This window comes from Phalaenopsis equestris, unplaced genomic scaffold, assembly GCF_001263595.1.
Source record: "Phalaenopsis equestris unplaced genomic scaffold, ASM126359v1 Scaffold000390, whole genome shotgun sequence".
Lineage (NCBI taxonomy): Eukaryota > Viridiplantae > Streptophyta > Magnoliopsida > Asparagales > Orchidaceae > Phalaenopsis > Phalaenopsis equestris.
In genome coordinates this window covers 286,349-300,895 of record NW_018164832.1, presented here as the reverse complement: position 1 = coordinate 300,895, position 14,547 = coordinate 286,349, and the positions used below count along the sequence as shown (strand labels likewise).

Genomic DNA, 14,547 nt, shown 5'->3' with positions numbered 1-14,547 from the left:
CCTGCCGCGGCGGCGGCGATTCAGCAACAGATGATGGGAGCTATGGCGCAGCTTCCTAGGCATTATGGGTCTCGATATTTTCCTTACCTTCCGATGCCAACTCCTGTACCGCCGGTATATGGCCAGTACGCTCCGCCGATCGTGGCTGTTGGTGGATTGGGGGCTCATTCAGGGGAAGAGAACACGACGATCTGGGTCGGAGATCTCCATTACTGGATGGATGAGAACTACCTCTATGGCTGCTTCGGCCATACCGGCGAGGTAAGAGATTCTCGTTTCGGTTTCATCGTTCTTCGTCTAATTTTGCTTGCGACTTTGTTGGTTCTGATTTCTGAAGCAGGCATTTGTTTTTTGTTTTTTCTTTTCTTTTTGTTTGTTTGTTTTTCTTATGAAGTTAGACATGGTGTAAGGAATGATGATGCTAGTTAGGCTGAGAAAATTTAATGGAAACAATGTAGTGGCTGGTCAAATTTTGTAAATTTGTTTAGGTAAAAAGTAATGGTTCTCAAGATTCATGTGATTTACCATTTTAAGACATTGTGGGGAAATAATTTAGATTTTTGAATGAAGATTATTGCACGGGACTCGTCTGTATGTTATACTATGCTGGCATGTTTGTTTTGATTAGAATTTAATTGATTTGTAGATTTCATCCAACCATTTTGAAAAGCTAGGCACAATACGATGTGTTCTCTTTTATTTTTATTTTGTGTCAATGCACTTAGCACAAAATGAAATGGTTGTTTTACTAGTTGGATTATTGTAGTTTGTTTATCGTTTATGCATATATTATGTGAATATGATAGTTATTTAGTTAAACAAATTTAAATCACATCGAGTAATAAATTTCAGTAAGTTTAATGATACATTCAATTATTTTACTTTAATGCTCTATTCAAAAGGCAATAGAAGGAATCAAAGATATAAATAAAATTTTGTAAGAATACTTGAAAAGATTAAGAATATTCATAAAATTGAGTTTCTAATAAGCGATCAAGGCGTTTAAGCAGTATTAAGTAAGAGAGATTGAAGAAGAGGGATTCAGAAGAATTCTTGAGAAGAAGTTTGTGAGCTAGAAGCAGCCAATGCCAGCACTAATAATTAGTGAGAAATTAACACATAAGAAAACTACCAAGCAAGAGAGCTTGAAGAGAAGAACCACCAATAAGCAAATAGTTTTATTGGGAGAGAACAAAGAATTAATGAGTAGCTGACACAGTAAATACATTCAATAATAAGCATAAACAATTTTTTTGGGTTGTTATTGCAAAAGATGTTGAATTGAACCATATAATCTAAACTAAATTTTTCTAATGATATAGAGCTGAATGCGCAACACTTCAAGGAGAAGTGGTGCGATATGGGCAATTTGTTGTGACCTTGTTCTAGAGCGATGTGCAGGGGAAGTGCATCGCTTTACTTTGCTTCTAAACCACACGTTTAATGAAATTGATTTCATCACATGTAATCTCTATTTTTCGGTTGCTTATGTTTGAAGTTTGCATTAAAGAATTCAACAAAAAGCTATTCCTTTTTCCAAAATAAAAGGAAAGAAGAGGAAAATTGAATATTAGGACAATTTTCACTTCCAAATTGCTTCTTTGAATGTTTAGAACACATGTCAGATATGAATATGTATTTAACATGCTCTAACACTTATGGGACACATTAGGACACGAAACATACATTTTTTGTCATAGTGGGATAATATTCCGTACTTAAACTCATGGGCCACATGAAATAAAAAATATAGGAGCTACTCTAACCTGATACATTTAGGATCTTCTCTTTCGAAGCCAATATATGAAGATGAAGAAAAAGCCACAATATGATGAAGATGAATCTCTCGTGTCAAAGCTAGTATACAAATACAGCTGAAGACGAAAACACGTCCCCCCAACTTCACGTTGCATCTTGCCTTATCTTCTAAACCAAGACACGAAACTAAAGATAGAGTACATCCCCACCTCACATCACATTTCACCCTTTGCTTCGAAGCCGAAAGCACATCCCCACCTTCAAACTCAAAGCCAAAGCTATTTTCCTCACATATAACTAACCAAAGCTGATGATGTATAGTCAAAGTTGAAATTAAATTGTCGGGATTTCTTTCTTTTTGGTTGATTTGTCTTGAAAAAATTAAAATATTTTGTCTATTTATTCTATTTATAGTTTTAACAAATCTTTACCCTAAATCTCTAGGTGGCCATCTCCTCCTCTACCCCTATTCTTTGAAGCCAAATGTAATAAAATGCGTATGATGTTGATTTGTTATGGTGATTCTAAAAATTTACTTTGCTTTTGTTTTGTTCTTAAGCTTATAAGCTAACTCAATTAATTACAAATAGGTATCTACCATCATTTGGCTTAACAATTTTAGTCAATAATAGTTATAGACTATAGCTCTTTAATCTTATTATTTGCATCCTCAATAAATTCTTAAAGTTTTTTTAGTTTTTTTAGTAGGATTATATCTACTCATATGTGCACTAATTTGGTTGTAAATAACTCATATTGTATGACACAAAATTTTATGATACATGTTATCAAATTAGATGAAAAAGGAGTGATTGAAGCCGAGGGCGATGAATAATTTAATTGTTATATTTTGTCAGCGAAAGATCAAAGGAACATATTTTAGGGTTATAGCTCAATTTGTTAGAAAGTTTAGGTAGACATTCTATCATACATTCTTAGCTAAGTGAAGCTTAAAATCATATTGTTCCATTTAAAATTATGAAGATATTAAATATAACAACAACAACAAGCCTTTATCCCACTAAGTGGGGTCAACTACATGAATTCTTTTTATCCATTGTGTCCTATTAAGTGTCATATTTTCATTTAATTCTAATAATTTATGATCATTTTTTATACAACACGCCCAAGTTTTTTTTATGTCTTTCTCTAACTTCATTAACACAAGTCAAATCAAAAGCATCTATACTCTTAGCCGGATAATCAGATGGTTTGCATTTAATGTGATCAAACCATCTAAGTCAACTATCTAATTTTGTCTGCCATTGGAGCTACACCAACCCTTTCATGGATATATTAGTTTCGCATTTCGTCCCTAACTGTCAAGCCGCTCATCCACTTAAGCATTCTCATTTTAGAAACACTTAAGTTAGTTTTATGCTTGTCTTTTATAGGACTACATTCTGTGCCTATAACATTGCAAGTATCACCACCATCTTATAAAATTTTTCTTTTAAGTATAAGTGATATTTTTTTATCACACAATAAACCTGATGCATTCCTCCACTTCAACCATCCAACATGAATTCTACTAATAACATCCTCATCTATATCACCATCACTTTGAACAATATACTCGAGATATCTAAAACATTCACACCTTTTAGTGATTTCTCGTCCATTGTTATAACTCTACCACTAAATCTATAACTACTAACTTTACATTCTATGTTCAGTTTTAGATCTACTCAAATGAAGGCCTTTATACTCTAATATAGACCGCCATAATTCAATTTTTTTACTGAGGTCTTTCTTTAGGGTCCGTTTGGTGCTGCTTATTTGGTGCGGTGACGTTTTGAAAACGCACCTGACCTGTTTGGGTAAACTGCGTTTTGGTAGCTTATGCGTTTTTAAAAAGCTAAAAACAGTGTTTTAACACCGCACCTATTTAGGTACTGTGGAAGCTTTCTGGCTGCGGTCTGACTTTTCCAAAAAAATAAAAATTTGTAATAGCTACCAAGCTACCGCACCTAGCTTATCAGCAGATTATTTTTAATCAGCTTATCAGCAGATTATTCAATAAGCTGCAGCCGCCCCAAACAGACCCTTAGTCTTATCCACTAGAAGGATGTCATCAGGAAAAGCTTATGCCAAGGTACATCCTGCTGTAAATATCTAGGAATAGCATCCATAACTAAAGCAAAAAGATAAGGGTTGAAAGTTGATCTTTGATGTAATCCAAGTGAAATAGAAAAATATTTGTTGAATTCTCGTTTTATTCGAACACAAATAACAGCTCTAGGATACATATCTTTAATGACTTGAATATAAATCATATCAACGTCTTTTTTCTTTTGAACTCTCCAAAGAACTTTTTTTGGAACTTTATCATAAGCTTTTTTTAAATCAATAAAAATTTTATGTAGATCATTCTTACTCTCTCTGTACTTCTCCATCAAACCTCTCAATAAATGTATAGCTTCCATAGTAGACTTGCCCAACATAAATCTATACTGATTATGAGAAACATTTGTATCACGTCTTAACCTATGTTCAATTACTCTCTCATAAATCTATACTTGATTCCTCTATAATTTGCAATTCCTCTATAATTTCCTCTATAATTTGCACACTATTGTGCATCCATTTTATTTTTAAAAATGGGATCAAAATACTCTTCCTCCACTCCTCATACATCCTTTTAGTTTTTTTTTTTAAATTGAGATATCAAATAAGAGGAATAATATTTGAAGAGGAATTTTTTAAATAGTAAAGAGGATTCCAACCATTTGGATTTAGTGTTGCTTTTTTTAATCATGACTGTAGCTTCTTAAGGCATTATGGATGAAAGATTGGCAGATGATTTACAAGCTAGTTTCTCACAGCTTCAAATTTATTTATTTTTTAAATTATGGATCAATCATATTCATTCAAAAAAAAAAAAAAAAAAAAAAAATTAAAGCATGTAGTCTTTTATCAATTCAGTTAAGAGGAATAAGATCACTTCTGAACAAGATAAATATTTAGTTTTTGTGCATACTAATCTTTGTCTTTTGTCTAGTTGAAGCTCAAAATACACTCAAAAGTAGGTTAGTTTATGGGATACTAGAGAGATATATTAAAAACAATAGATGATATTAGAATACTTTAAGTTGCTAGTCTCTCTCTATCTGAATATGCCATATCTGAAGATTGTGTTTTTTCTATATAGAGGTGAATGTGTTGCTGGAGTGGATGTGAGACCTCACACTAATGATCACCTTAACATTAACTATGATAACTCTCATTAGTTATGCTCTTGTATTTATATTTTATTTGAATATTTTGAAGATGACAATGTTTTTTATTTTTTTTGTTAGAGATTTTAGACTTTTTGGAAGTTATATTGATTCTAGTAAAGCATATGACAACTAAAATTGATTAATGAATGCTTGCGTGATAAAGCTTTTTTTTTTGTTATTAATCATGTTTGATTTTTTTTATCATTATAAACTTTTTTTTATGATATTATATTTCATCCTTTGATATTTAGTAGAGAATAGTAAAAAAAATCTATATTTATATGAAAAGTTTATTAAATTTAAAACATATCCATGTAGTGTCATGTTTACTTCTTACAATTATGATGTATTGTCATATTTATGTCATATTATTTCTGTGCTCCATAGTGGGTAACATAATATCAATGACATTATATTTTGCCATCAACACTTAACGTGGAATCTACTTATTGAAAACAACATTTTCGTTGAATATAAATCCAATCTTTTAATCTTAAATGTTAGATAATCAAAGTTAGACTGTTTATTGGAAAACTTTTGTTTTTGAACATCATGAATTTATGAGCTCAATGGCAATTGAGTAAAGTGGAAGGCAGGATGATAGAGATCATAAAACCAATTATATGCAACTGTTCAAGTCTGATTGCCTCTATTAATCCTTAAACATTGAGCATTTAATGCACATTTGGAACTGATATTGAGATCAATAGATTGGAGTCTGATCATTAATCATAAGTAATGACTGGTGGAATTTAGTCAACTTGATGCCTAATGAAATATGACCATAATTAGTGCATTAATTTCTTAAAAATGTGCTTGTGCATCAACTTCTTTACTTCTTTAGCATTTGCTAGCTACTGAGCTTCTTATATATAATATCTTAGTGAGAGATGATGAATTAGATGGCATATTTTTTAAATAAATTGTAATTTAAATTTAAAGTAAAAAAGTTACACATCTTCTTTGTTCGAACCTACTTGCAACATGCTAAATATATTTAGATGCTCTCGATGAGATATCAAGTAAGAACTGGAGTCTTAGAATAGATTTTGGAGTAATTTGATTAATACAACACTTTAATGAAATCTTAAAGACTAATTGATCATTCTAATGATTAAAAAATAATCATTTTAGTACCAGTTTGCTAGATTCAAAGTATATTTGAAGGATTATGAACGTGTACACCTAAAAATGGTATGCACGAATTTCGATACATTCTAAATGTCAAGATTAAAAGAAATAAAACGAGGATCATCCCTCCGATGAAAAACTACTAGTACTCAAAAAGCTGATCAATTGAAGACCGCCAACCAACCAAAGGGCTGACGACCAACTGTAAAACTATCAGTCGAATGAAAGTCAGTTAAACAATCAAAGGGCCACCCAGGCCAACAAGAGAGTCATCCATGCCAACGACCAGATAAAGATCTAATATCCTCAATAATCACAAGTATCAACATAGGGCTCTCTTAATAATTCCCCCAAAAGATTTTTAGAAATCACCTAGGAACCATAGTCAAGCAAGCTGACCAGCCACACTAAGGCTGACCGGCTGCCACTGTCAAAGCCTACCGGCTTCCCAAAGGGAAGGTTGACCGGTATTCGAACAAAATAGCCAACCGACGCTAGGTCGGTCAACCGACCCGAGTACCACCAGGCCGAAAAGCTCCAGGCTATACTAAATGATGTCAGAATTAGTTACAAATATAATAAGACATGACAAATGATAATAATATCCTATAACACCCCTATTAACAGGGGCAGACATGTAATTTTTCATCTTTGGCTCTCTATCTTCTATAAGTAGGGGTCCATAGCATGTATAGGGGGTTTCTTGTCTCTTTAGGCTTTCGCCTCCGTAGGCTCTTCTCTCCAGATCCACTATTGTAAGGGGATCTCTCTCCCCTCCTCTTCTATAACCCCTCAGTTACAATATATAAAATGGATTACAGAGTCCAGAAATATCCCAATTCGCTCTTACAAGGCAAGCTTATGTGTGCTCTTTTATTTATTTTTCCCTCTGTCTCTCTCTATTTCTCCCTCAAAGTTGCTACTGCTTCGATTCTTGGACATGCCCCATTGGAAAAAATCTGAATTTAACATCTTGAAAGGTGTGGTGAGCATGGAGCATGCTACAAAAAAAAAAAAAAAGAAGCGACACCAATGAGGAGAAATGCATCTCAGTGACATTCCTAACAAGGAGCTCCTTAAGGAGTTCATGCAACAACAGACCTGGAGCCGAAAATGTCATTTCTATCGTCTTCTTTGAGGTCTTGGCTAAGAGGTAAGAACTGCAAAACAAGTGGTCGGCTACCAACGGTCGGGGCAAGCCGATCGTTTGCACCTACGCACCTCTCAATCAATTTCGGAAAGCTAACATCTTACTCAGTAAATAGAAAAAATATTACTTCAAAATCTATCTTGTGTTATTACACACATTTCTCTAATGTTTTCCCATATCCAATTGACAATTGAGAAACTTGGATCGAAGTAGCAATGCCAACAACAATCCCAAAGAGTTTCGACTGTTTGAACATCCCACAACGCTCCCGCCTCATAAGTCTTGGTCTCCAAGCCTGAATCAGATAAAGCTTTGGAGGTGGTTCCCTGCCCAGTAGTGAAAAGCTCCGCGAAGGGTAAGGCACAAATCACTCAAGTGGCGAGTCTCAACGGTTACCCCTGCGAAGACAACAATAAGATTCACCTAAGTTTTGACGAAAGGTGTAGCCTAACTGAGGCGGCAAACCGACGGAACAACCGAGTTTTTGAAAAGCATAAGATGGGAGTTAGGTGACAATATCATAAAATAATAAAGGCACCCGATAGCGACATTATAGGCATCCTAACAACAAATCTGACACACAACACCAGGATCGAAAATTCAACCTTAGAGCTCAATATGGATAAAGCTCTAAAGGTGGTTCTCTGCTCAGTACGACAAGCTATGCAAAGAGTAAGACACAAATCACCTAGTAGAGAGTCTCGGTGGTTACTCATGCAAAGATAGCTACAAGATCTGCCTTAGTATCGACGAATGGGGAGGCTCAACTGAGGCGACAAATCCGACTGAAGTAAAATGAGACCAACAGTGCAAGATTTGTGTCGGGTCATGACAAATCAAAAAACAACCGACGACCTTTTCTAAGGTCCGAGTCATCAACCAATACAAATACTCATCACCAAGAATTATCATGAGGAAATAACATAATAAAGGTAAACGATAAAAAGAAGCAAATGTATGAAAAGATGATCGAAAAGCTTCATTCATTCTTAACTGCAAAAAATATATAATTATTTTATGTATACAAAAGATTTCATTTATATTAGCTTTACAAAAGTTTTTTCTAGAAAAAAATCTCTAGAAGTTGATTGGAACACTCTCCTTTACCTTCAGCATCCGAGTCGTCGGAGCTGGTATAAAGAGCAACAAATTCATCTAAGTTCGAACTTCTGGTCGACCAGGCTTGACCGAATGAATTGATCGAATGGTGTGATGCTACTCCAAGCCGCTAACCTAGAATCTTTTCTAGCCTCATGTGAGAAGGGAGTGCCTCAAAGAACACCTCGATCTTCATTGTCACCACCTGTGCCTTTAGCTCCTTGTTCTCTTACTAGTGATTGACCAAAGGAAAATATGTTGAGATTTTCATACCTATTTTATACTGATTTTGATGATATTGCACTTTAAAGAAAGGTATTTTGTGTTTTGTTGCAGGAATGATGAATTAGGGTCATTGGAGCAAAAAGATGCAAAAATGAGTGAATTAGGAGCGAAAAGGACCAAAATGTGAAGATTTGAACGAGGGCGCCGACGGCGAGCCCAACGGTGCCGACAGTGAGATTTTCCCGAGAATCCAGACAAATAATTTAGAAGGCCGGCCGACGACGCCCTCGAGGCCATCGACGGCGAGATCGGCGGTTATCTCAACAAGTGCATTGAATGTGGACGATTTTTGGAGGAATACTTAGGCAACTCTTGGGAAAACTCTTCTACAACTTTAAAAAAAAATTTTGGCCGAAAATTAGAGGGGAGTTCGAGGAGTTTGAAGGTTCGAACAACGTCCAAAAGCCCCAGTAGTGTGTAGAGAGTTTAATTTAGGGTTAGATTGTGAGGAATTCTTCGAGAGATTGTAAGAGTGGAGGGAAAGTGAGAGATTTCTTCCTCCTTGCCGCTTCGAAGAAGAATTTTGTGTGTTGTAAAGAAATGAAGAGATTCAGAGGAACTTCGAGGAGTTTGCTTGGGGAGGAATTAGAGATAAGTGTTATTTACTTGTTATAGTTTGTATGACTTTGCTTTTTTATATAAATTTCGAGTTTTGTTGTCTTTCCCATGAGTTTTGAGTAGTTTTCTCTGTTTTTTTCCTTGTCTTGAGATTTGTGAAATGGTGATTTGAATTGGTTGAGTCATGAAAATGTTAAAAAAGTTGCAATGATCTTTTCACTTCGATCTTAATTTACTTTCAATCTAGTCAATTGATTTGTTAAAATATGTTGAGTTTTACAATTAAAGTGAAGATTACATCCAAGATTCAGGGAGGTCAAAGTCCTTGGAAGTTAGGTGCAAATAAATATCTCGGGCATAGAATTGGAGATTTTAGAGTGCTGAAGTGTAGATGTTAGCCCTCAGGCGAGGGGAACGTCGGAGTTCCGAAGTGAGAGCCGGTATCCTCCCAGCCTAGCCGCAGATTCAGTAAATAAGCATAGGATTAGTCAATGTTCTTTATGTCTAGACCAAAGGGTAAAGAATAGTTATGCTCCTATTCGACATAATACAAATTGAACTAATTCACTTTATCCATTCCCTTTAATTTCTTGACAAGGAGAATGATGTTTTCTTATATATTGAATTTCACATTAGAAACTTTATTAGTAGATTTAATTATTTAAGAGTTATTAAAATCTCATATTTATTTCAATTGCCTATTTGTGATAAATAAGCAATTTGAATTATATTGTTGTGATTAAGTATTGATTTTCTAAAATCTTAGTTCGTAGTCTCTAATATTACTCCCTTTGGGATCGATATCCTAGGACTCCATTAGAGCCTTATATTACTTGAGCGATACGTATACTTGTGTTGATAAATGTGATTTTGCCATTATTGAATATTTTGAATATTTTATATATACATCTTTATCAAATCTATAACCGTTGTCAAGTTTTTGGTGCAGTTGCTGAGGAATTAAATCGTCCAGCAGCAGTATTAAATACTTGTATTTTTAAGCATATATTTTAAGCATATATAAAGTCACTGTCAAGTTTTTGGTGTCGTTGCCGATAGTAAACAAGAATCATAATTAGAAGAACGGACAAATTAGGACTATGAGAAAACTTTTACTGGAATTGCAACTTATTTTCATATTTAATTAACTGTTTTTCTGTGTACTGATTTCAATTGTATGCGTAAATTTAGATCTAAAAATTTTATACCCTACGATTCAGAATTAGAACACACTGTTAGAAGAATTAGAAGAGTAAAAAGAAAACCTAGAAATTCTAACACAATGGAAAACAACGTAAACAATCAAGGAATAGAAAATGAACACCAACCTAGACCTTTATGAGATTATGCAAATCCTACAACAGATGAAATTCACTTATCTATCCAAAATCCTGATGTAGCTGCTAATTCATTTGAGTTTAAACCTGCTATTATCTAAATGGTGCAAAACAATCGATTCTGAGGTACACCAAATGAAGATCTTAATTTACACCTTGCTAGTTTTTTAGAACTGTGCTACCTTTAAATATGACAGAGTTTCAAATGATGTTGTTAGATTTAGACTTTTTCCTTTTTCACTTAGGGATAAGACTAAGATGTGGTTAAATTCGTTAGCACCAGAATCTATTAGAACTTAGGGAGAACTTTCACAGAAATTTCTATCCAAATATTTTCCTCAATCCAAAACTGCTAAACTTAGAAATGACATAACATCATTCTGTCAGATTGATGGAGAATCGATATATGATCCTTGGGAGAGATTTAAAGATCTTAGGAAGTGCCCTCATCATTCGTTACCAGATTTGTTGATAATTCAAACTTTTTATAATGGATTAGTGGGATCACTTAGATCGATTATAAATGCTGCGGCTGGTGGTTCTTTAATGTCAAAATCTTTTAATGAGATTTATTCGTTAATAAAAGAGATGACTACCAACAGTTTTCAATGACACTTTGAAAGGGTAAATCCTAAAAGAGTAGCTAGTATCCACGATTCTGATGCAATATCTATGTTAGCTTCGATGTTAGTGCAATATCTATGTTAGCTTCGTAGATTGCTGTAATATCAAAGAAATTAGATCATTATGGAATGAATTATTCTCTAACACCTACTATGATGGAAGAGAATTCATCTGGGAAATTTGTGGATAATCAACCTTTTTATGAGACTTTAAATGCTATTAACAAAATAACAGATAAAAGTGATACAATTACGAAGTGGAAAAGAATTGGAAACAAGAATGCAGAAAGAAACGAAAACTAAAAAAGAGGAAGTCCATACAGAAAAAGAAAAAGGAACATGAATACCCAATACCCAGATTTAGAATATCCCCAATGAAGATTACTGTAGAGAAACCTCCACCACCGTTTCCTTAAAGATTGAAGCAACACAAAAAGGATAAATAATTTTCTAAGTTTTTAGAAATTCTTAAGAAATCAACGGTAAAATTCCCTTTGTAGAAGCTTTAGAGCAAATGCCCAATTATGTGAAGTTTATGAAAGATATTTTGAACAAGAAAAGGAAGTTCATTGATAATGAGACTGTTGCACTTAGCATAGAGTGTAGTGCAGTTGTTCAGAAAAAAATTCCTGAAAAATTAAAAGATCCAGGTAGTTTCACTATACCGTGTGCTATCGGTGAAAAATTTTATGGAAGAGCTTTATGTGATTTGGGAGCCAGCATTAATCTTATCTCTCTATCAATTTTCAAAAGATTAGGATTAGGAGAAGTCTCACCTACTTCTGTAACTATTCAGTTAGCAGATCGTTCAATTACTTATCCTAAGGGAGTTATAGAAGACGTGTTAGTAAAAATTGATAAATTTATCTTTCTTGTGGATTTCATTGTTTTAGATATGGAGGAAGATAAATAAATACCTATAATTTGAGGGAGACTGTTTTTAGCTATTGGAAAAACTATGATAGATGTTCAAAAGGGAGAATTAACTATGAGAGTTAACAATCAAGAAGTGATTTTAACGTTGCAAAATCTATGAAATACCTTGCTGTTGAAAGAGATAATGAATGTTTTCACATGGAAATTAGTGAACATCTAATGAATGAACATTTTAAAGAACATTTTGAAGAGAAAATAATTTGAAGACAGTAATGAAGTTATTTTGGATGAAATAGAAAATGAAGGATTAGATTATGTTCAGGAAAGATTTGAGATGCTGGTTATTATAGGAAATGCTGATAAAAATCTAGTTCCGTCAACTATAAAATCACCTGAACTTGAGTTAAAAATATTGCCTAACCACTTGAAATATGTGTTTCTGGGAAACTCATCTACATTCCCTGTTATTATATCTTTAGAGTTAAATGATTTGCAAGAGCAAAAACTTTTGGATACATTAAAAAGATATAGGAAAGTTTTTTGTTGGATCTTAGCTGATATTAAAGGAATCAGTCCTTCAATCTGTATTCATAGAACTATATTGGATGAACAATATAAACCAAGAGTTGATCCACAAAGGAGATTGAACCCAATGATGAAAGAAGTAGTCAAAAAGGAAGTTTTGAAATGGTTGGACGCATGGTTAGACACTGGAATTATATATTCTATTTCGGACAGTGTCTGGGTAAGTCCAATTCATTGTGTTCCTAAGAAAGGAGGGGTGACTGCTGAAGCACAAGAGAATAATGAATTAATACCTACAGACAAGTTACTGGGTGCGTATTTGCATCGATTACAAAAAATTAAACACTGTCACTACAAAAAATCACTTATCTTTACCATTCCTAGACCAAATATTTGATAGACTTGCTGGACACAAATATTTTTGCTTTTTAGATGGATATACCGGCTACCATCAAATTCCTATTGCTCCTGAGGATCAAGAAAATACAACATTTACTAGTCCTTTTGGAACTTTTGCTTTTCGAAGAATGTCTTTTGAATTATGTAATGCACCTGCAATATTCCAGAAATGTGTTATGTCTATATTTAGCAAGTTAATTGATGATGAAATAGAAATGTTTATGAATGATTTCTTTGTATTTAGAACATCATTTGACGCATGCTTAAATTATCTTGAAAAAAATTTGGAGTTATGCGAAAGAACTAATTTAGTTCTAAATTGGGAGAAATGTCAATTTATGGTTGCAGGAGGAATAGTGTTAGGACATAAAATTTCGGAAAATAGTATGGAAGTAGACCTTGCAAAAATTCAAGTTATATCTAAACTAACATCCCCTACTAATGTAAGAGAGGTTAGGAGTTTTCTTGGACATGTTAGTTTTTACAGGCGTTTTTTTAAAGATTTTTAAAAAATTACCAAATCTCTATGCCAACTTTTAGAAAAGGACAAGAAATTTGAATTTACTGAAAACTGTTTAAATGTCTTTGAGTTATTAAAAGAAAAACTAATCACAGCCCCTATTATAGTTTCACATAACTGAGAGAAACCATTTAAACTGATGTGCGATGTTAGTGATTATGTTATTGGAACTGTTCTTGGACAAATGTATGAAAAGATTTTTAAAGTTATATACTACGCTAGTAAAACTCTTAATGATGCTCAAATTAATTATACTATTACTGAAAAAGAATTACTGGCTATTGTATATGCTTTAGACAAATTTAGATCTTATTTAATTGGGACTAAATGTGTTGTGCACACTGATCACTCTGCTATTAAATATCTGATACAAAAGAAGGATGTCAAACTAAAGTTAATTGGATGGATACTTTTGATGCAAGAATTTCATCTTGTGGTTATTGATAGAAAGAGAACTGATAATCAAATTGTGCCATCAGATATGCATCATTTGTCGAGATTAGAAAATCATGAATTATCACTGACAATGAAATTACAGACAGTTTCCCTGATGAATATTAATGAGTGGAAAATATGTGGAAAATATCATGGTATGCTGATGTTGTTAATTATATTGTAAGTGATATTTTGCCACCTATGCAGCATTGCAACAACAAAGAAAATTCATTAATGATGCTAAAACATATTTTTGGGATGAACCTAATTTATATAAACAATGTAAGGATTTTATTATGAGAAGATGCGTATCTTATGAAGAAACTGAACTAATCATTCAGAAATGTCATGATTCTGAATTTGGAGGACATTTTGAGATTGATAAAACTGCTTATAAAATTTTACAAGCTGTATTTTATTGGCCTACTCTTTTTAGAGATGTTTACAGATACATAAAAACTTGTGATAGATGTCAACCAGTAGGTAATATATTTAGAAGAAATGAAACGCCTCTAAATTTCATGTTAGAAGTTGAAATTTTTAATGTTTGGGGATTAGATTTTATGGGACCATTTATTCCTTTATTTATTCCTTTATACATATTAATTGCAGTAGACTACATTTCAAAGTG

At 33.3% G+C, this 14,547-nt stretch overlaps 1 protein-coding gene across 1 annotated transcript in view; it reads left to right on the top strand.

Moving 5' to 3' along the window:
• The first annotated feature begins 7 nt into the window (after positions 1 to 7).
• LOC110026640 (polyadenylate-binding protein RBP47-like) overlaps positions 8 to 14,547 on the top strand; it is a 43,029-nt gene continuing 28,489 nt past the window's right edge. The window contains exon 1 of the mRNA XM_020727653.1: positions 8 to 261. Within this exon, the coding sequence (XP_020583312.1) occupies positions 31 to 261 (231 nt within the window). The 5' untranslated portion in view covers positions 8 to 30. The remainder of the gene's footprint in view (positions 262 to 14,547) is intronic.